Below are 21,117 nucleotides of genomic sequence, written 5' to 3'. Positions count from 1 at the left end.
AGGAACTAAATAGACATTAATCTTAAACCTCAAAGACCAAAAATGTATTTTGCCATAAAATTTAAAGTTTAAGAATACAGTAGACAAATTTTAAACTTAAAAAACTTATTTGACATAAAGTTGAAAGTCAATGACCTATTAAATACCATTAAAAGTTTCGAGAGTAAAGTTTATACTTCAACCATTTTGTTAACTCCACTTTTGAAGACGTTCTAATTTGATTAACATACCATAGTGGTCCCCATACTATAGATTTCATTTTATTTTGGTCTCTATATCTACAAATATTTAATTTTATTTATTTATCTTTCAATAAATGTTTTAAAGGTATTTACAGGCAGTTCATTGTTGATTTTTTTTCTACATATTGGCTTGTTTCTTTTATTGAATTATTATTATTCAATCAAATTCTTACAAAATTAATTTCGAAGAACTAAATTTAAGACATTTATAAGGGTAAAATCAACCATATTCCGACTCTCAAATTTTGTACAAGTACGAGGGCGGGAAAACATAAACTCAGGAAGAAGAAAAGGAGCCACAACTGAGCTTCGAAGAACAAACTCAATCTCTTCTGTTTCTCTCTTTCTCTGAAAATTCAGAGTGGAAGAGAACAAAAAATGGAGAGGATTCATGTAACGGTCCGAGCAAGGCCACTCTCAGCGGCGGACGCTAAGACGAGCCCATGGAAAATCTCCGGCAACTCCATTTTCATTCCTAATTACCCTAACAAGTTTGAATTTGGCACGTTTCTACTTATTTCTCTAATTTACAGTTCTGTATTTCTCCCCAATTTTGCCCTCCTAGCTGTTTTTCTTACTTCCCTTGGCTTCCGATTTTGCCTTCTTTCTCGTCTGCAGACCGAATTTTCGGTGAAGATTGTAAGACTTTCGAAGTCTATCAAGCTCGCACCAAAGAAATTGTTGCCTCCGCAGTTCGTGGATTCAATGGTACTGTCGATGGAAATGGTTGATGTTTTGGATTGATTTATGTGCTAGTAATATTTGGCTGAGTACTCGAATATCTCTCTTCTGTGTTGCTGTTTTCCATAATTTAGGGACTGTTTTTGCTTATGGGCAAACTAACAGTGGGAAAACTCATACAATGCGAGGTTCTCCCACTGAACCTGGGATCATTCCTCTTGCTGTCAACAATTTGTTTGATGTTATACATCAGGTATTTCTAAAATTACTCCATTGCTATCCTTGGTCATGACTAGAGGCTACACGAAGAGCATCCTCCTCTTTTTGTTGGTACTTTTGTTTTGGTTTTTGCATTTTAAAGTATACGAGGAAACTACAAGACTCGTGGAGCTTGTTTAATATTCAAATGGAAAAAATGGAACATGGGTTTTACCTTATTTGGACCGTTAAAACGAAAATTCAAACAGTGTATTGTTATAGCCGGGAGAAAGAAAAACAACAATGGTCAATCAAATGAAGCATTGAGCTTGAGTCTGACCCAACTCTTGCTCATCTAATATATTGAACTATTAGATATGTCTAAGTGAAATCTTCGTGTTCAAAGGATGCAGATAGAGAGTTTCTTCTTCGAATGTCCTACATGGAAATCTACAACGAGGAGATTAATGATTTATTGGTTCCTGAGCATCGAAAACTGCAGATTCACGAAAGTTTAGAGGTGGTGCTTAATTTTCAACTTGGTGCAACTTATTGTTCCATGTCCAAAATTATATGTATTTTTGTTGATGTTAGTTTTTTCCTTCATATTTGCAGCGGGGAATCTATGTTGCTGGTTTGCGAGAAGAGATTGTTGCTTCTTCTGAGCAAGTTCTTGATCTTATGGAATTTGGAGAATGTAATTTAACTTTCAAAAGAATACAATAAATTCTATTTTGTTTCCAAATTTCTTTTACATTTCTTAGCGCTTGGGTTAATAGTCCTAAACTTCTGATTTTGAAACTGAAGAGCTCAGTAGGGAACATTATGAATTATTTACATCTTGAAACGAGTTTAATAGGGAGCATTCTGAATTATGAATTATTTACCTGTTGCTTCCTCCTTAAAGAGTTCAATGGAATTCTATTTTGTTTCCAAATTTCTGTTACATTTCTTAGCTCTTGGGATAGTAGTCCTAAACTTCTGATTTTGAGACTGAAGAGTTCAATAGGGAGCATTATGAATTATTTACCTCTTGAAACGATTTCATTTTCATTTCTATTTTGATCTCCTACAAATCGATACCTCTGATTCTTTTAGGCTTGTCTGTCTGTTCTTGTATATATTAGTTATTCAAAGCTAATTTTAATAACTTGTTCATATATTCAGCTCATCGTCATATCGGAGAGACAAATATGAATTTGTACAGTAGTAGATCCCACACTATCTTCCGCATGGTATACTCAATATTCTTCCAATTCTGCAAGTCATACATCTATTGTTTTATTTTCCCCTCTCCATCTTACCTAATAATCAAATAGATAATTGAAAGTCGGGATAAAGTTGAAGATGGAGACACTGGAAATTCTTGTGATGCTGTTCGTGTTTCAGTTCTGGTATGTGGTTCCTATAATTCAATTATTTCTACATGCTTTTGCTTCCGTTATTCATTTACAATGACTTTATTCTTGTGATTAGTCGATGGGGACCCATCATCTCCCCTCGTTGGCTTTGCTTCTCTCTCACTTTTTCCCTTCCTTTCTCTCTTTCTCTCTCATTCAAAGAATTAAGGAAGAAAGAACCGATTGGAACTATGGGGTGTTGTCCTTTCAATTGAACGCATAGGATTTCTTTTGATATTAGGGAAGGAAGTATAGTTGACAAAGGAGTATGGAAAGATGCTCTCCTCTTTATTCATTTAGCTCGTAATTGCAGGCTGGTTAGGAAAGGGTAATATTAGCTCGTGAATAATTTCCTTTATCAGCAATTGAAGTTGTGATGATTGTGTGGTGTGAATGGAGAAGTTCATTAGTAAAAGTGGAGTGGTGGAGGTATGTAAAATCATTTCAAATGAGTAAAGAAAGAATTCTCATTCTGGAAGGATCTATATTCCCTATGCAGGTCTGAATATTTCGAAGAAAGCAGTGAAAAGTTTTTCTTTTAAAGAGAGGGGGCTTTTGGGATGTTTAATAATGTAGTAAAACGGAGGTTACATAGAACAACACTATTGTGATAAGTGATAATGAAAAATAGTGGTTTTGAGGGATTAGGTGGAGCAAGATGATTAGACTAGGAAAGAAATGTGGAAAAAGGAAGAGAAGCTTGTATAGGTTGGTCATGAGATTGAGGTTGAGTAAAATAGGAGTTGTTTTTTCGATGAAAGAATAGAAGCAATGTCTCAATATAATTAGATGGAAAACAGTTGTTATTACTATATGTTTTTTCAATGACTGTTGGTTCGATATTTTAGGAGAATTGAAAATACAATCTGTGACAACTTGATGGTAAATCCTTTAAATGTTGAGATGAATTTACTACGATGCCCAAATGAAGAACTCACTGAATTTGTAAGAGACAAACTCTAGCTAGACATCTGAGAGGTTTGACAATCTCTTTCCCTAACTTCACCAACATGGTATCCTTTTTGACCAAGACCTGATTTTGTAGAGTAGATAAATAAAATTGGTCAATGCACAACATCCTTTAAACAAGTCATATCAAACTGAGCGAGAGCTTTGAGAAGAATTCTAAAAAATGCGATGATTTCTTTCCAACCATAGTTCGGAGAGGATAGCCTTAACCACATTAACCCAAAGCTTGTGATTTCCACCTACTGCCGCATAGAAGCCTTAGTGATTTTCTTATGGCTTATTTTTGGCCTTTGGATTGGATGCTAGCATCATAGTTTTGGTGTTTTAAAAAATTTCACCATACCAATGAAAAGTTGAGGGTGAATTAGGTTAGTGATCTGAAAACATAAATTTAAAAGCAATGGGTTTGATGAAAATTAGAGTTATATATCATGTTTTTGTGTTATCAAAATGTGTTTTGGACAAAAGATTTAGATCTTGGATCCTATTTTAAAAGTTGTTAGAAATATGTTTGGTAATATATTTATAAACAATAAAAATGATTGTAATTAACAACTTGGTTGAGTGTAAACTATCACCAATTAATTTATTCACATGTTTTATATATCACCAATTAATTTATTAACATGTTTTATCTTATAAATTTTATCATGTTACAATATCATAATTCTGTTTTTAGTGTAACATTGCATTTTATAATTTCAAAATTTCAAATTTGAATTCATTGAAAGTATAAAAAATCATAATTAAATTTCATTTTCTGAAAATTTCTTTCATAGGTGTTCCTTATTCTTCTTAATTGTGCTTAATCTTTGCAGAATTTAGTGGACCTTGCTGGTTCAGAGCGTGCTGCAAAAACTGGTGCCGAAGGCATTCGCCTTAAAGAGGGATCCCACATTAATAAAAGCTTGATGACACTGGGAACTGTCATTAAAAAATTAAGCGAAGGTGCTGAGAGTCAAGGGTATGTGTGTGTGTGTTTTCCCCCACTTTTTTCCCACTTCTTTGCTGCGTAAAAGAAGGATTGTTCCTGGATGCATGGTTCTTATTTGATATATGTTGCAGGAGCCATGTCCCATATCGTGACAGCAAACTTACTCGCATTTTGCAACCTGCACTTGGTGGAAATGCAAACACAGCAATTATTTGCAATATCACTTTAGCACAGGTATCATCTTTCGTCACCTGGGAGATTTTCTTTTTTGTTCTTTTAAGTTTTAAGCAGTGATACTTTGTTACATATTACAAAAACTTCTGCAAAGTAGGAAAGGTATAATATCACGTTACCATTCAGAAAATGAGGCTTCACTCATGAAATGGTTATGGGAATTTGTAAAAGAACCTAACAAGTTGTGGCACATGGATAACTTCATAAGTGCGTATGTGATACACGCAAGTGTGCGTGTCAAATTATAATAAAGTTAAAACGGCCTTGGCCGAGTATCGTCCTTAGGGAATTAGATTGATATTCTTTTAGCTATTAAAAAATTCTTCCAATTTTATTTAGGACCGACTCGTGATGTAAATTAATTAAACTAAACTAAGAATGCAATAAAAGTAATCGAATATGAAAATTATCAACAAAGAGACGTTCTAGGAAATAAACTTCATCAATGACATTATTAAACACATTTGTTTTGACTCTTGAACCAATCAACATAATACCTAGGTCTAGAAGTCTTTTATTGTGGAATGACTTCTTTCAGGAGTTTGCTCTTATGTTCGCTCGTCAGAGGGCTGTGCGTTTGATGATTGGGGAGTTCTTCCTCCATCCGCCTTTCAAAGAAAAAGGCCACTTTCTTTGGGTCGCTGGGGTGTGCACTATTTTGTGGGATCTTTGGGAGGAAAGAAACAAGAGTGTTTCGTGGGGTGGAGAGAGACCCTAGTGATGTGTGGTCCTTAGTGAGGTTCCATGTCTCTATTTGGGCTTCAGTCTTATTTTTATTTTTTTTATTTTATTATTATTATTATTTTTTTTTTGTAATTACTAGGTAACATTTTACTTAGTTGGAAGCCCTTTCTCTAAGGGTTTTTATGGGCTTTTTTTTTTTTTTTTTTTTTTTTAAATGTCCTTGTATTCTTTCATTTTTTCTCAATGAAAGCAATTGTTTCTATATATAAAAAAATAGAAGTTTTTTATCTGGATTGTCCTTCTCAAGATCAATCTTTCCTTTCACCTAATTACTAATCTCTTGAAACTAGATATTTAAGCAAGGCATCAAGATCCTTCATTAACAACCTCTATCGTTATCCGATTACTCTAGTATGTCCAAACAATAGTTTAGCATGCATGATTTAATCTAAAGTTCACTTGTTAAAGCAAGATTTAAATCATGAAATCATTTGAATATTGGCCAAACATTCAAAAGTATTAAGAATGGTCATACTAGAAAACATTAATGCAAATTAAAATTCAAGAATCACAAAGTGTTTAACAAAAATCCATAAAATCCATCTAACCCTAGAACAATGAAAGATCAACCTAACATGGCTTCTATAAACAGAACCATGGCAAGAATGCAAAAATACAGCAAAGAATCTAAGATACAAAAGGGAAAGAAAGAATTACCGGCGTTTCGATCCCGTTTTCGTGATGGAATTGACCCTCCAATGCTCTCCAATCAACGTCGGCCCCAAGAAACCTTTGTATTTTACTCATAACTCTCTCTCTTGGCCTCAGAAACTCCAAAATTCGATGTTGAGACCAGCTGCAACCTCTTTTAAATAGGCAAAATTTTCCTAAACTGTGTAGGATTTGGAACCTCTTTTAATAATAAAAGATGGGGCTGTGCCGTGGTACTGTCAATTAAAACAGCAGACACACGTGAAATCTTTGTGCTACATTGCTACCTTGTGTTGGGGCCTTTTGTCCATGGCGCGCTGTCCACACACTTTTTGCCCTAGTTTGCCATTTTTTTTATCATCTTTGACCCCTTCTCTTGCCCTAGCTCAAACTTTGACCTATTATAGGGGGCCATTTTCGTCATTTTACCCTCAAATCAGCTCGTTTTGGTTCAAATGCTCAATTTCCTAACAATTAAACGTAATAAAGCATCAACGAACGCAAATTACCAATAAAACTAACGAAATTCTAAGCCTAAGAATGCAATTTTTAAGTGAGTTTCAGTTAGGGAAGGAGAAAGATGGGTAATTTACAAAAGAGAAGAAAAATGGGAACTCAAAATGTCATTGGCGGATTATATTGAAACTCAAAGCAACCTTTCAAAACTTATTTTGTAAAGGTTGCTGATGGGAAAAGAGCACCTTCCTGGAGCTGGAGGGACTATTAGGTGGAAAGTCAAGATCGAAGCAGGATTTTTTCGAGTATTTTTGAGCTCTGTTATGGAAGATTCAAAGTTATGTGGAACTTCAGACTATTCTTGAAGAAACTTGAATGAGGCAGGGGTGGATGGACTTGTAATAGCAAATTGGTGGCTAAAACTTCAAGTAAAGATGGATGGATGTGGGATGTAGAAAAGTCAGGAGAGTTTTTAGTTTGTAAAATATTTGGGCAATTTTAATTCTTTATTCATTTAATCTAAACATATGGTGGAAGCCATGTGAAAAGTGAAGAGGCCTATAAAGGGAACTTTTTTTTAATGGCCTATAAAGGTAAATATATTACTACGATTGGTGCTTAACTGGCGATTTTCCTTATTTATCTTAAGACATGGTGAAAGCCATGGGAGATGAAGAGTCCTAGAAATTTAAATGTAATATGCCCCCAGGGTGGGGTGGGGGGTTCAAAAGAAGTGTCCTTTTTATGCTTGAGTTTATATGTGCATATTCTATGTTCAAAAGTAAAAGAAGATACCAATCATCTCATTTTTTAGAAATGGAAACAAGCCTCTTCATTGAAATAATGAAATGAGACTAATGCTCAATCATCTCCTCTTTCAATGTAATATTGTATTTACAACTGGAAACTATAGTTGGTGTTATTTCAAGATTTTAAGATCTCAATCATCTCCTCTTTCAATGAATGAAGAGTCCTAGAAATTTAATTGTAATATGCCCTGACGGGATTCAAAAGAAGTGTTCTTTTTGATGCTTGAGTTTATATGTGCATATTCTATGTTCAAAAGTAAAAGAAGATATCAATCATCTCCTCTTTCAATGTAATATTGTATTACAACTTGAAACTATAGTCGGTGTTATTTCAAGATTTTGAATTTTCATGAGTTCTCAATTCTAGAGCAGAAAGGAATTAGCTATCTTTTCTGGTAATTTGTGGGTTTAGAAGGAAAATAAAAATATTGTAGATTTATTTGATCAAAGTTCGATATGGGGCTTATGCTCTGAAATGAAATTTAGATTTTTGTAAGGTAAAAAGTTTCTAGTGGGGAGAAAGACTAGACTTCATCGAACTCTCAACTTCTTGGTGTGTAGTTTCCCAACATTTTAATAAGTTTTCTACTTTTGAAGTTCATGCTGGCTAGACTTCTATTATATGCATTTCATTGTTAGTTTCTCTCGCAGCCCATTGGAAAAGTTTTTTGTAATCTTTCTTTGGATAAGATTTTCTCCTACTTCTGCAATTTCTTTTTGTAAATGCGTATGTTTCTTATCCAAACAAATTGGTGGTTCTCTCTCTCTCTCTCTTATTTATTTATTATTATTATTATTATTTTTTAAAAGGAAACCTAATTTTTTATTGATAAAATGAAAAGAGACTAATGCTCAAGGATATAATAACCTTCAAGAGGATAGAGAAATTGCAAGAAAACAAAAGAAGAAGAAATACTATTGAGATAGAAAGAGGAGAAGACAACAAAAAACAAACACTTAAAAGAAGAGTGTTGTAAAAGGTTTTTGTGGCAGCTTTATTAGTTTAGTTGGGTAGAGAGGATTGTAATTGGGGTAACTTTCGAGAATTACTTCCTTGCATTTATTTTTGAGTCAGGTGCTAGAATCAAATGCAATTTGCTACCTGTCTTAATTCAATGAAAAGTTTGTTTCTGTGTTTGTCTGACAATATATTAAAGAATTTTGTAAAAAAATCTCATTTCGATTTTGGGTTCATATTGTGTTTTTAGCTCAATGGCCCTTCAAACCTTTAAGTGTAATTACTTGTTTTTGTATTTACAAATGCAAAAGGTGTATCTATTATTTTTTCTCTTATAGAAGTGCCTTGATTTGGTTATTGACTTCCTAGATTTTAGCACTCTCTTGAGCATCCGATTGCTTCATTATGTATATTTGAAGGAAGTTTGTATATCTAGTACTTTATCCTGATTTTTAAGTTCCTTGATTTGGTGACAGATTCATGCAGATGAGACAAAAAGTACCCTCCAGTTTGCTAGTAGAGCATTACGTGTCACTAATTGCGCCCATGTGAATGAGGTTTTGATCTATACTCTGGTTTCATTTCTTCTCCCCTTGTCTCAACTCAGATATTTATGCTTTCCTCTGAAGAAGCTAATATTACTTGGCCCACATTTGCTTTTAGTCATCGTGCTTATCCACTTGCATCCAGTTCAAAACTTAAATTCTTTCTTGTAGATATTAACAGATGCTGCTCTGTTAAAGCGTCAAAAGAGAGAGATTGAGGAGCTTCGAGCCAAACTGCAGGTCAGACCTTATATTCTTTTTGTTTTCTTCCTTTTTTTTTTCCTCATGATAAAAGGGTTAGACTATATCTTTTGTTCTATTTCTATGTTTCAGGGTTCCCATTCAGAGCATTTAGAGGAGGAGATCCTCAACTTGAGAAATACATTATTAAAGGTCAGCAACAAACATTCATGTGATGATTCTTTTTTGAGGGTCACGGACTTATCCTGGAAGTTTCTATATGCATCTCAGATTGAATTGGAGAGGGAACGAATGGCTTTGGAGTTGGAGGAGGAAAAGAAAGTGCAGTCCGAATGGGAGAAGAGGGTGCAGGAGCAAGCTAAGAAAATAGAAAATTTGAGTTCGATGGTGCTTTATTCGAAAAGAGATGAGAACCATGATGGAATTAAAAAGGTTCACAAAATAAAAATGTATTGCATTAATTTACAGTTCGGCAATTACAACTTTCAGATTTATGCCATCTGGGAGGCTTTTTTGTAATCTCCTTGGCCTTTGGGGACACCTCATTCTTTTTTTAATACATTCTCCTCATTTTCTTTATTAATAAGTCCTGTTTCTAATCAAGAAGAAAATGTTTTGCATTAATTTGTTTTTCCGACTTCTTTCTGTTAGTCTGTACATGTTCCATCTCATTTTTGATATACTGCTTTATTCTTTTCTATCTGAGCATTATATCTAGTTCTCTGCTACTATCCTTTGTTCTGAGTAGTCTTTTTATTACATCCATACAGAGTTTCTTTATAAAAATTGTACTTTTTTGTTTTGTAGGATAAGAGAAGGGATACATGGTGTCCAGGAAATATTTCACGGAAGCCCCTTAGAGAGGTAAATTTGTTGTCTTACTGTTTTAGCGCATGGTTTATATTATGTGTCGTGACTCCCTTTATTTGAACACTAACGAAACTGATCTATTGAATGTTTTCCAAGTAGTTTAGTAAATTTTGAGATATTATTTATTTTTGGTAGCTTAGCTAATGATTGCCAGAGATAATCTAATGATGTAAGCTAGGATGGTTAGAGCAGAGTACATAAGATGGACGTTGGTTAGAAGAGAAACCAACTAGGAGAGAAAAATAACTGTGAAAATATAGGAAAAATTTCTTGGGCATTCCATTAAGTATCTACTACAATTGACCGACGTTTATCAAGTCTCCTTAAGTTTATTGAGAGGGTCTTTGAGCGGCCGTCGTTTCTTAACTATGGCCTTAGAATCTTCTGTGCAAATCTAGTAGTGGGGATCTGTGGCTCAAAAGAAGAAGCAGAGGCCCTTATATGAACAGGTCTGATAGGTATCCTGTCCTCCGGCACAAGAAACACAAGCACAAACACACCAACAAGGATACCCAACGCTAGAAAACATGTATTCAGCTCACTCTGATACGATATATTGATAAGAGGAAAGATAATAACAACTAGAGAGTCTTAAAGTAGAAATGTAAAAGGCAATAATCCCATAACAACAAGAAAGCACGAACAAAGAAAAAGGATCACTCGGCTATTTGAGAGGTCATTTCTCCCACAAAATCTCCACCAAAAACATTGCTTCCTCTCCTTGGATCAGTCCTTCAAATAGACCATTCTTTGGGCCCCTCCTTCAGCTTCCCGTACCACGCCACTCTACACGCCTCCAACGATAATATCCTCTCTTGGTCCCCCAGTACTGGTCCCCTCTTCCTTTCCTTGCTTGGTCCCCACCTCCCTCCCAATTTTCGCTCTTCCCAATTTGCCCTTCCCTTTCTTCCTTTCGTAAACCTTCATTATTGGAGGTCTTACATCACCCCCTATCTGAAAATTCACCTTGTGCTCAAGGTGAGCATCTGGAAATTGCTTCTTCATCATGTCCACGGCTTCCCATGTTGCCTCATCTTCAGGTTGTCGTGCCCACTTGATCGGCCATTCTTGGCACTTCTCATCAGCGTTCCATCTCACCCCTAGGACTTGTTCTGGCATTGCATTCCATTCAAACTCCTCTGTTAGCAATGGTGGCTCTCGCCGAATTATTGTCTCTTTAGAAACAACCTTATTTAACTGAGAGACATGGAAGACATTATGGATAGATGCTGTTGGCGACAGTGCCAATCGATAGGCCACCGATCCTACTTTCTCAATGATATCATAGGGCCCACAAAGCTGAGGGGACAACTTTTCACACTTCTTCCTTGCCAATGACTTCTGCCGATATGGTCGAATATTGAGATACACAAAGTTTCCAACTTTAAACTCCACTTCCCTTCTTTTCGATTAGCATACTTACACATTCTGTTCTGTGACATCACTACTGATTCTTAAGCTTTAATAAGGCCTCATCTCTTTCGATCGATTGCTGTTTAAGAGTGTAATGTGGTGTCTTCCTATCTCTATACGCAATAATTGGAGGGGGTGTTCGCCCAAACACTATGCTAAATGGTGTAGTGTTGATCGAGATGTGAAATTTTGTATTGTACCATAGTTCAGCCCATGCTAGCCATTTCTCCCATTTCTTGGGTTGCTCGTTACAAAAACATCTCAGTTATGTTTCCAAACATTTGTTGACTATCTCTATCTATCCATCCGTTTGGTGGTGGAATGTAGTGCTCTTCCTTAGCTTGTACCTTGAATTACAAACAATTCACTCTAGAATAAACTGACGAAGATTTTGTCACGGTCTGAAGTAATGGATGGTGGAAATCCATGGTGCTCACCACCTCCCTCATGAATTCGGCTGCAACCTGCTTGGCAGAAAATGGGGGATTGAGATTCCTATAAAGGTGAGATTCTTTACTTGGTAGGTTCTTCACGACCGTATTAGCACATTGAATAGGCTTGTTAGGAAGATGCTGTCGTTGGTTGGCCCTTTTTATTACATTCTTTGCAGGAAAGCAGGGAAGACTTGGACCATATTATTTGGCATTGCGAGTTTATGAGCTTTATCTGGGATTCTTTTTTCTAGACATTTGGTTTGATGTATGCTCGTCAAAGAGACGTTAAAGATATGATCAAGGAGGCCGTCCTCAATCCGCCGTTTGGGGAGAGAGGCCGTTTTCTCTGGGCTAGTGTTTGTACTATTGTTTGGCTGTTGTGGGACGAAAGGAATAGAAGGGTGTTTAGGGGAGTTGAGAGGGACTCTAGAGATTCGTGGTCTCTTATTCGTTTTCACGTTTCTCATTGGGCTTTGGTTTCTAAATTTTTTTGTAATTATCCTATGAACTTGATCTTGTATAGTTGAAGTCCCTTCTTGTAGTGGGATTTCCCTTTTTTGTGGGCTTGTTATTTTGTATGCCCATGTATTCTTTCATTTTTTCCCAATAAAAATTGTTGTTCTTATCAAAAAAAAAAAGAAAAAAAATCAAGTCTCTCTAAGTTTTTATTTCTGTTTTCATGTTTTAAGTCTCTTGTTTGAGCTCTTAGTCTGTGATGCTTTATTTTCCTGATTATGGCCTTCCTTTTATGTCTTTAAGTCCTTTGTGGTTTTTTGTTTACGCTATCTTTTGTAGTATTATTTTGTATCTTGGAGCAATAGTTGCTTTTCATTCCCTTGATAAAGAGTTTCGTATCTTTTCCAAAAAAAAAAAAAAAAAAAAAACAAGAAGAAAAGAAATATGGGGAAAAGTTGTTTTGAAGCTGTACTGTAGATATTAATGGGAGAGCTGAGGAGTTTCTTGCGAACTCCCCTAATTGCATCTTATAAGTAAATTTAAAGCGGATATCTCTACCAAATTTTTGCCATACATTTTTTGTACTTGTGCTCATATGTGAAATGTTTTGCAAATTTAGGTCTATCCAACCATCCAGTCTATGTCTTCGGCTGTGAAACCTGTAAGAGCCAATCGTGACATGGGACCACTTCTTCCATTCGAAGAACTGGTGGATGACACTGAGCTTTCTAAGGAGGAAACTTGCAAAAGGGGTGAGAGCGATCAAAAGAATGTATTAGAACAAGGATGTGCTTTTCCAGATCCCTGCGCGTTATTGCATGTTACCAATAGGAGAAAAGTGGTATCGAAGAAGAAAAGCTTACCGGGAGTAATGCCACTTGTCTATTTCTCTAAGATTTTTAAGTTGTAACTGTAATTATGGCATTAACGTTGTTATAAATTTGGCAGGACACTGATGTAACAGATGTGCAAGCAGCATATGAAGATTTGCTTTTAAGATTTGAAAGTGAGGTATTATTTAGTCTCTCTGACCACAGTAATAGCATGATCTCTCCCCCTTCCTGATCTTTCTTTCTTTTTAGTCTTTATTTTTTTTTGAGGATTTTATTTATTTATATATTATTGTTGTTGTTGTTTTCTGTTTTGTTTTGTTTTATTTTTATTTTTTTTTTAGAAAACTATGAGTGACATAAAAATCGATTGCTTAACGAGAAAGCTTGCTGAAATTGATGATCACTATCATGTCAAAAGAGGTGACTTTAATGGGGACAAACATATAAGTTTACGGGAATCAGAGGCTATCCTTGTTATCAAGCGACTTCAAGAACGGGTGGGTGTTTTGATTCTCATTTTATTATTTTTTGTCACGGTTCACTTGCTATATATGATATATCTACATTATTCAGTCCAATTAATTCATACTCCTTTTTCGGTACATGCTATCTCTTATGTTGGAATTGCCTTTTGTTTTTCCATTTCCACCTTTATATTTTATTATATATTTCACAGATAATGACTTTGGAAATGGAGAAATCTTCAAGTCAGCAAAATCTTGATAACGTTGTGGAGCTTGCAACAGAGCAAACCATATGTGCAAGGGAAAAGTTCGACGAGGTAAGTACGATTCAACTACCCATCTTTGTTTTGTAATCTTAACTCACAACAAATATCTTTGTGGTGCTATGCAATGTTTAAAATATTGATGTCAATATGAAAGTTGATATTCATAAATCATATTTATGATATATTAATTGATATTTCTGGAAATATAATCGATACCATATTAACTTTTAAAAATGGTGATTTTCATAATAAAACAACAATAGCGTATTTAAATAGGGAACTATTATTTGTAAAAAAAAAGGGGAACTATTATATAATTGGAAAAAATACATTTTCGATCCCTAGGTTTTGGTTCTAGTTTCCATTTAGTCTCTAGATTTAAAATGTTGCACTTTAACTCTTGAGTTTTTAGTTTGACTTCTGTTTGGTCTCTAAGTTTCAAATATTACATTTTCACCCTTGAATTTATTGTTTTGTTTCCATTTGGTCCTTAGACTTCAAGGTTTAAACTTTTAACCTTGATTTTTAATTTTTTACTAAATACATTATTGAACAATAGTAAGAAAAAAATTCATTAAACAATAGTAAGAAAAAAATTCATTACTTCAACAATTTTATAATATTTAGTCGAAAGAAAGAAATAAATAAGAAATTAGAAAATAGAGAATGATTAAGTCATGAGAGATAAAAGAGAAACTATGTTATTAAAAATATTCTAGAATTAATAAATTGCATAGTATAAATATAGAATTTATATTCTAATATTATTGTACAAATATAAATATTTTTAAAAATAATATAATTTAAATATAATATCTTAATTTAGGAAATAAAAAAATTTGTAACAAAGAGTGATAGAGAGATGAAAACGTGTTCAGAAAATTGAGAAATAAAGAAAAGCAAGGTAGTTTTGAAAATTATACAAAATGAAGGGAACAAAGTGGGAAAAGGAGAGTGTCAAATGGTGTGAGATAGGAGAAACTATGAAGTCATCACAATATGGTTGACATGTTACTGACAGTTTTGCATCGATGGGCATATGAGAGAGACACTGTAAAGGTATTTTTAATTTATATATAGTGGTTATCAGAGAATTATAGATTCATTCAATGGTTATTGTGAGACTATGGCGGTCTCATTGATTAATTTTTCTAGAAATGGAAATATAAAGAGAGTGGAGAAGAGATGGGATGGAGATTTAGGCAGAGAAGTTGGATAGAAATCCTGCGTAGGAAGTGAAAGACTTGAGGAAGTCTACAAGGGTACTAGGTGGTTGATAATGAGATATAATCACCTCGTTTCTTACAAGGTTTGTCACTGTGGAATTGGAAATAGTCCATTCCTGGAAAGTTCATCTACCCATGAACGATGATATCTCATACCCTCACAAATTGTTTGGGTTTTCTCTCATGCCCATGGACATCTGCTTTTTTTTCTTTGCTTTTTATATATCTAGTATAATTGCTTATGTTATCTAATTAATTTAATATTTTGAATTATGTTTACTTCAATTTAATAATGGATAAAACCATATTAAAAGTAATATAAATATAATTTATAATAGAATTTGAACAGAAAATATATTCCTCTGCTTCTTTAGAATTAGATTACTCTTATACCGACTATTTTTATAGTTACTTGTTAGTAGTATAAAGGTTTTTGACTATTTTTATGTTTACTTTCAAATTTGTAAAAATCATATTGCCTTAATTTTCAAGTACATCTCCTGTACTCTCTTTTAATGAATAATAAAGGCCATTTCCCTTTCAGGAAAAAAAGTATAAAGGTCTTTGACAATAGCATCATCATTATATTGGTGACAATTGTAACAACGAACTAAAAGTTCAGGAAATAAATCATTAAATTTTATAAATTCAAGGACTAAATTGTTATATACTAAAGTTGGATTTAATTTTTACAAATTTGAAATTACAAGGACTGAATTATTACAAGCTGAAGTTCATGGACTACAATTTGATTTTCATGAAAGTTTAAGAACCAAAAGTATTGTTAACTTTACAAATATTGGCAACTATGTTGTATTACAAAAAAAAACTTGTCTAATTTTGGACATAGTCATTAGAAAATAGAAAAGAAATTCTTATTAAAATTAGTAACGCATAGTTTACTGGAATAAGATTTCAAAGTTAGAAAAATACGAGGCAAAATGTGAATACAGAAAATGGAAACATAAACTTTATCTTTTACTGTAACATTTTATAATATTTTATTTATTTATTTATTTTTACAGTGGATACAGAAAGTTTCTCCCTACAGTTCTGTGTTTATATCGATAGTAGCTCTTCATGGTTTTTGAGTTGGGTTTATCGTGTATGACTTTGTTATTATGTAATATTGTGAAGTTGAGTTCTATTAAGATCTTAAACTTTCATAGCTATCTGAAGAGCTGCATAATGCACGTGAAGAAGCCAGGGTAGCTCGCGAGAAGCTTAAGTCCCCTGAATCTGTAAGAATACATCCATAGACCTTTCATCTACAATTATGATTTTGTATTATTTGGTCTTGCCTTTTCTCTAATTTCCTGCGTGTACTTTTTTTTAATATGTTAGGCGTTAATCAGTTATTAGATAAAGTAATTTGTAACCATCTTCCTGCCAATATGCTTCTTTCAGGAAGGAGATTTTGACTTCTTGTCAATACTTTCAAAGGAACTCCAAGAAGTGATTACAGAAATTGAAAACTCTAATCAAATTTCTTTGAATGTTTCTTTACTCATCAATGATACATCTCAGTGTTTTTCTGCTCTATCTGATATGCTGCTTGTAAGTATTCTTGGAGCAGCTTTTGGAGACTAGTGTTCTCATGCTCGTCTTGTTCAATGACTTTGTCTAGATCTCATTAGTTTCGAAAAAATGCAGGATTTGAAGACTTTGATCCATGAATGTTCTGTGCAGCAGAAACTAATTATTAAAGATCATGAAGAGTTGAACTCCCAAATGATGCAGAAAGTTTCCAAAATCGAGAATGAGAAGGTGGGGTATATTTGATGTATGTGGTTATAATCCTTCTGCATCTTGTAAGCCAGTTTTAATTACTTTTCTCTGGATGTGCAGCTTCTTCTTCAAAATTACTCAGATGATCTCCAGAATCAAATAGAGTTACTGAAACAGCAAGTTCAAAATTGTGAGGAGCTATCGATGGTAAATATTCTTTTATATATATTTTTTATTAGATGTATGCTTTGCAATCCTTCTAAGAGACATGCGCTTGCATATTTGTCGCTCCTGCAGGCTCTTGATCATCAGAATATGGAACAAGCTGAATATCTTGCTCAAATCCAAACTCTTCAAAAGGAAATAACATGTTTGTCATCTAGTTCACTTGCAAGGGAGAAGGAAAGCCTGAGAAAAGATCTTGAAAAGACAAAAGTAAAGTTGAAAGAGTCTGAAGTGAAGCTCAAGAATGCTTTGCAAGAGAGAACAAAACTTGAGGTTTGATAACCTTTTTCTGTTATTCTCCATTTTTCTCCAAATAACTTTAAATATGGGCCATCAATTTAATAACATTTATACACTTCCAGGGCGAGAAAGCTGCAGCAGAACGAGAGATAAAACGGCTAGTTGGACAAAATTCGCTTCTTAAGCGTGATATGAATAAACGTGACTCCATTGCCGGTAGACGGCGTGATTCAATAATTGATAGGAGTTCAAAGGGGCTTGATCCAGACAGAGCAAAGTCCTTTGTACTTCCGTATGAACAAATACTGGAGGTAACAGTAACACTAGTGGTGTTAAGAAACATATTGATTATTTCTATTAGTTAAATAATCATGGGTAAGTTACAAAGAAAAAAAATCATTTTCAGTTTTTGTATATGTTATATTTTCAATTACTTCAATCGAAATCCATGCTTTTGAATATTTAAAATATTTTCACTATAATATATATCTTTGAAAATATTTTTGAAAATGAGCCCAATTAAATTTTCCTAAAAGGTTGGCTGGTTCACCTCAGGAGAGTAAGACATCTGAATTCTTTTGAATGTTTATCAGGAAGATCAAAAGAAGTTGGAAGTTCTTACCTTTGAGTTAGAGGCGAAGATTGCTTCTCTGGAAGAGCAATTAAGGGCCACATGCAATGAGAAAGAAGAGGCAATGTTTAGAAATGAATGCTTACTTTCAGAATTAGAGACTTTAACTGAAAAACTGGGAATAGCAAACATACGACTGACTGCTGTACAGGATGTCACCGAACTTGTAAGCTTATGTTTTTATTTCAATAGTCGGACATTGGTTCTCTAAGACTTCTCTTTTCTTTCTGAAACATAATATTGTATATCTCTCCAGAAACAAAGCTTAGAAGAAGCTACATTTAAGCAGAAAAGCTTGGAAAGCTCTATAGGACTTCTGGAAGAACAAAAAGAAGAGTTGGCCATGGTAATTTGTGATTTTACCCTCACCTTTCTGTCTATGATAAAGTAATGGGGTTAAATAACAAGTTTAGTCTATAAGCTTTGAGGTTTATGTCTATGTAGTCTTGAACTTTTTATTTAATGTCTAATAGATCTTTGACATATTTGAAAATTTTAAAAATTAATTGATCTATTTGATATAAATTTGAATTTTATGTCTAATAGAACCATAAACTTTCAATTCAGTATTTAGTAGATCCTATTTTAAAGAATATCAACTAGGTCAAGGGCCTATTAAACACAAAATTTTAAATTTAGTGATTTAGTAGATACAAAATTACAAGTTTAAGACTAGACATTTTTTAAAGTTTAGGAACCTATTAGACACAAAATTGAAAGTTTAAGGACCAAATAGACACAAACCTCAAACTTCAGGAACTAAACTCGTAATTTAATCTAAAATAATATTTGTTGAGTTGTTCAGAATGCATTTGCTGCTGTGTTTCATGTTTGAACTTGTTGGTCCATTTCCACTGGTTTTGTAGCAACTCACAGAAGCCCTTCTGGAAATGGAGGAGGAAAGAGCTGTATGGTTGTCGAAGGAGAAGACTTATATTGAAGCAATAGAAGAGAAAGTAAAATTACACGATCTGAAGGTGGCTTCCGCATCAAAAGAAATATCTAAGGTATGAACTTTATGAATCAACTTGTCAAGAAATCTGCTGCCTGCTTGTTGTAAATGGTTTCTTTGTTTTCTTTTAGTTTGACCCTGTTTTGGCAGCACCCATTAAATTTTCTAGCATATATTTGTTCAGAATGACGTGTCATTGGAATGATGTCTTTCTTTAGTTTTGTAATTATTTTAACGTTGCAGTCTGGAAAAAACTTTTTGATGGTTACATACTTGATAATCATTTGGCGTTTACAGATCTAATATTTTAAAAACAATTTGATCGTTACAGATTTAAGATTTTAAAATTGTTTGACCATTCTGAAACGTTTTTCGAGTTTCCTTTTAAATAGAGGACAAATCTTGGTACGTGATAGAGATTTTTTTCTTCTCTATTTTCATCTCTTAGATTTCTTTGAGCAAGTTTTTTCTTTTTGATTCCATTCCTTTCTCCGACGAATGCATGTTTGAGATTGGTGGTTGTGTAAACCTTGGGGAGCATTCGACAATTGCGTTTTAGCACCGAGGTCGCATCGAATTTTTCTTTCAAGGTAGTAGATCTTTCATAGCACAACAACAATCAACATTTCATTCCTACAATTTTTTGTTCATTTTATGTTAAATTTGCATATTATTGGATAAATCACAATAATTCAGAGTACATAATCAATCTTCTACAAGGTGAATAAATAGATACCAATAAAACCAATAGAGGAAAATACATAAATAGAAAATACCAAAAAGGAAATAATAATGGAAAATAAAATAATAAGGAATAAACCCTAGTTTCCTTTTAACACCCTCCCTCAAACTCAAGGTAGTAGATTGGCGAACAACTTGAGTTTGCAAAGATAACTTCAGAAACAAATCAACAGATCTGGGATGGAAACAAAAACCCACGAAGAACGAAAACACAAAGTAGGCTAGAAACATAAACCCATGAAGAATGGAAATAAACTTCTGGGCTGGAAACATAGATCCTCATACCGAGATCTATAACAAAACAATCAAATTTTTGGGCTAAAAGATCCTCATATAGATCTACAACAAAACTCACGAATGACTGATTTGAAAACGGAACAAATACCTTTGTGCAAAATAAATCAAATTGACCAACTTTAAACCAAACCAAATTGAGTGGACCAAACTAGGATGGCTGAAATAAACTAGACCGAGTAAAATGAATCGGATCGGATCGAGTTGGATGAACCAAATCGAACTAATTTAACCGAACCACAACATATTGATTGAACCAAACTGGGTTTGAACTGGGCCATACATGACATAGAAATCACACTTGGGAAGGGGGGACAATTCGCTAGAGCAGCAGGTGTTGTAACAAAACTGACTGCAAAAGAGGGGAAATCGGCCACATTAAAATTATCTTCTGTATGATAACCGAGCCAGTAGGTCAAGGTCTGTGGATCCAACTCTTTGAAGACCCATGCGACAACTAGTGGTGGAGGTAACACTTCAAACTCCGGCGACATTGGAAGAATAGAAAGCGACGACTGGTGGACACAACCAACGAACAAACGACAGCAGAAATCAAACAGAATGATGTGGGGGGCGGAGCAAATTTGAAGCGACGAAGGGTGGTGGATCGGAGACAGACCTGGGCATTAATCTGAACTAAATAACAAAACCCACAGTTCAGGTGATGGTGCTAAGGGCCACGAACTTGGAAAAGACCCACACGGTTGAGACTGGGCAATGACTTGATTGAGGCGAAGCAAAAACAGACTTGGGCTGCTGATCGGAGATGGTCTGTGTGTGGATCTGCTAGAGAGAGAAGCGGAAGTGACGAATCTACATGTAGGGCTGCTTCCGTTGGTGGCTAATCAGACCGACGGAGGTAGAGATTAGAGGTTGCTAGAGTTCAACGATACAAAACCCTAGTGCTCTGATACCATGTTAAATTTGTATATTATTGAATAAATCACAATAACTTAGAGTAATTCAGAGTACATAATCAACCTTCTACAAGGTGAATAAATTACCAATGAACCAATAAAGGAAAATACATAAATAGAAAATATCAAAAAGGAAATAATAATGAAAAATAAAATAATTAGGAATAAACCCTAATTTTCTTTTAACAGTTGTATTATATTATCAAAATGTCAGTGGATAACTAATAGAGTAATCCTTGCATTATTGAAGATTGGAAGGAGACTGCGTAGTAATTTTGCAAGCCAACACCTTTCAACCAGCACTAATATTATTCCGTTTTGGTATCCTTTTAGTATAGAAAAAAAATAATTTTTGTGCTGATTTGTTTAGTGATAGTATAAGAAAGAAGCAAAGCAAACTTATTA

General features: G+C 34.2%; 1 protein-coding gene across 5 annotated transcripts in view; it reads left to right on the top strand.

Annotated features, from left to right (window-relative positions):
* The first annotated feature begins 364 nt into the window (after window positions 1-364).
* The window catches only part of LOC120091223 (P-loop containing nucleoside triphosphate hydrolases superfamily protein), a 37,403-nt gene continuing 16,650 nt past the window's right edge, over window positions 365-21,117 (top strand). For 2 of the 5 annotated variants that reach the window (XR_016524439.1, XM_090306745.1), the window contains exons 1-27: window positions 471-744; window positions 861-950; window positions 1,058-1,176; window positions 1,528-1,641; window positions 1,737-1,818; window positions 2,289-2,356; window positions 2,441-2,515; window positions 4,309-4,454; window positions 4,556-4,658; window positions 8,753-8,833; window positions 8,993-9,061; window positions 9,155-9,214; window positions 9,293-9,454; window positions 9,830-9,886; window positions 12,815-13,063; window positions 13,144-13,206; window positions 13,370-13,525; window positions 13,705-13,809; window positions 16,154-16,225; window positions 16,392-16,541; window positions 16,638-16,751; window positions 16,833-16,919; window positions 17,010-17,210; window positions 17,300-17,488; window positions 17,771-17,974; window positions 18,065-18,154; window positions 18,675-18,815. Coding sequence is in view for 3 of the 5 variants with exons in the window: in XM_090306745.1 (XP_090162871.1) it covers window positions 621-744; window positions 861-950; window positions 1,058-1,176; window positions 1,528-1,641; window positions 1,737-1,818; window positions 2,289-2,356; window positions 2,441-2,515; window positions 4,309-4,454; window positions 4,556-4,658; window positions 8,753-8,833; window positions 8,993-9,061; window positions 9,155-9,214; window positions 9,293-9,454; window positions 9,830-9,886; window positions 12,815-13,063; window positions 13,144-13,206; window positions 13,370-13,525; window positions 13,705-13,809; window positions 16,154-16,225; window positions 16,392-16,541; window positions 16,638-16,751; window positions 16,833-16,919; window positions 17,010-17,210; window positions 17,300-17,488; window positions 17,771-17,974; window positions 18,065-18,154; window positions 18,675-18,815 (3,171 nt within the window). In the remaining 2 variants the exon portion in view is untranslated. Of the gene's footprint in view, window positions 745-860; window positions 951-1,057; window positions 1,177-1,527; window positions 1,642-1,736; window positions 1,819-2,288; window positions 2,357-2,440; window positions 2,516-4,308; window positions 4,455-4,555; window positions 4,659-8,752; window positions 8,834-8,992; window positions 9,062-9,154; window positions 9,215-9,292; window positions 9,455-9,829; window positions 9,887-12,814; window positions 13,064-13,143; window positions 13,207-13,369; window positions 13,526-13,704; window positions 13,810-16,153; window positions 16,226-16,391; window positions 16,542-16,637; window positions 16,752-16,832; window positions 16,920-17,009; window positions 17,211-17,299; window positions 17,489-17,770; window positions 17,975-18,064; window positions 18,155-18,674; window positions 18,816-19,208; window positions 19,351-21,117 lie in introns of all 5 variants that reach the window. The other 3 variants (XR_016524440.1, XM_039049144.2, XM_039049145.2) reach the window with 3 other exon arrangements.

This window comes from Benincasa hispida, chromosome 11 (assembly GCF_027475165.1).
Source record: "Benincasa hispida cultivar pf3 chromosome 11, pf3_genome.v1.1, whole genome shotgun sequence".
Classification (NCBI taxonomy): Eukaryota; Viridiplantae; Streptophyta; class Magnoliopsida; order Cucurbitales; family Cucurbitaceae; genus Benincasa; species Benincasa hispida.
The sequence above is the reverse complement of the archived record's forward strand: the minus strand, read 5'-3'. Positions and strand labels throughout refer to the sequence as shown.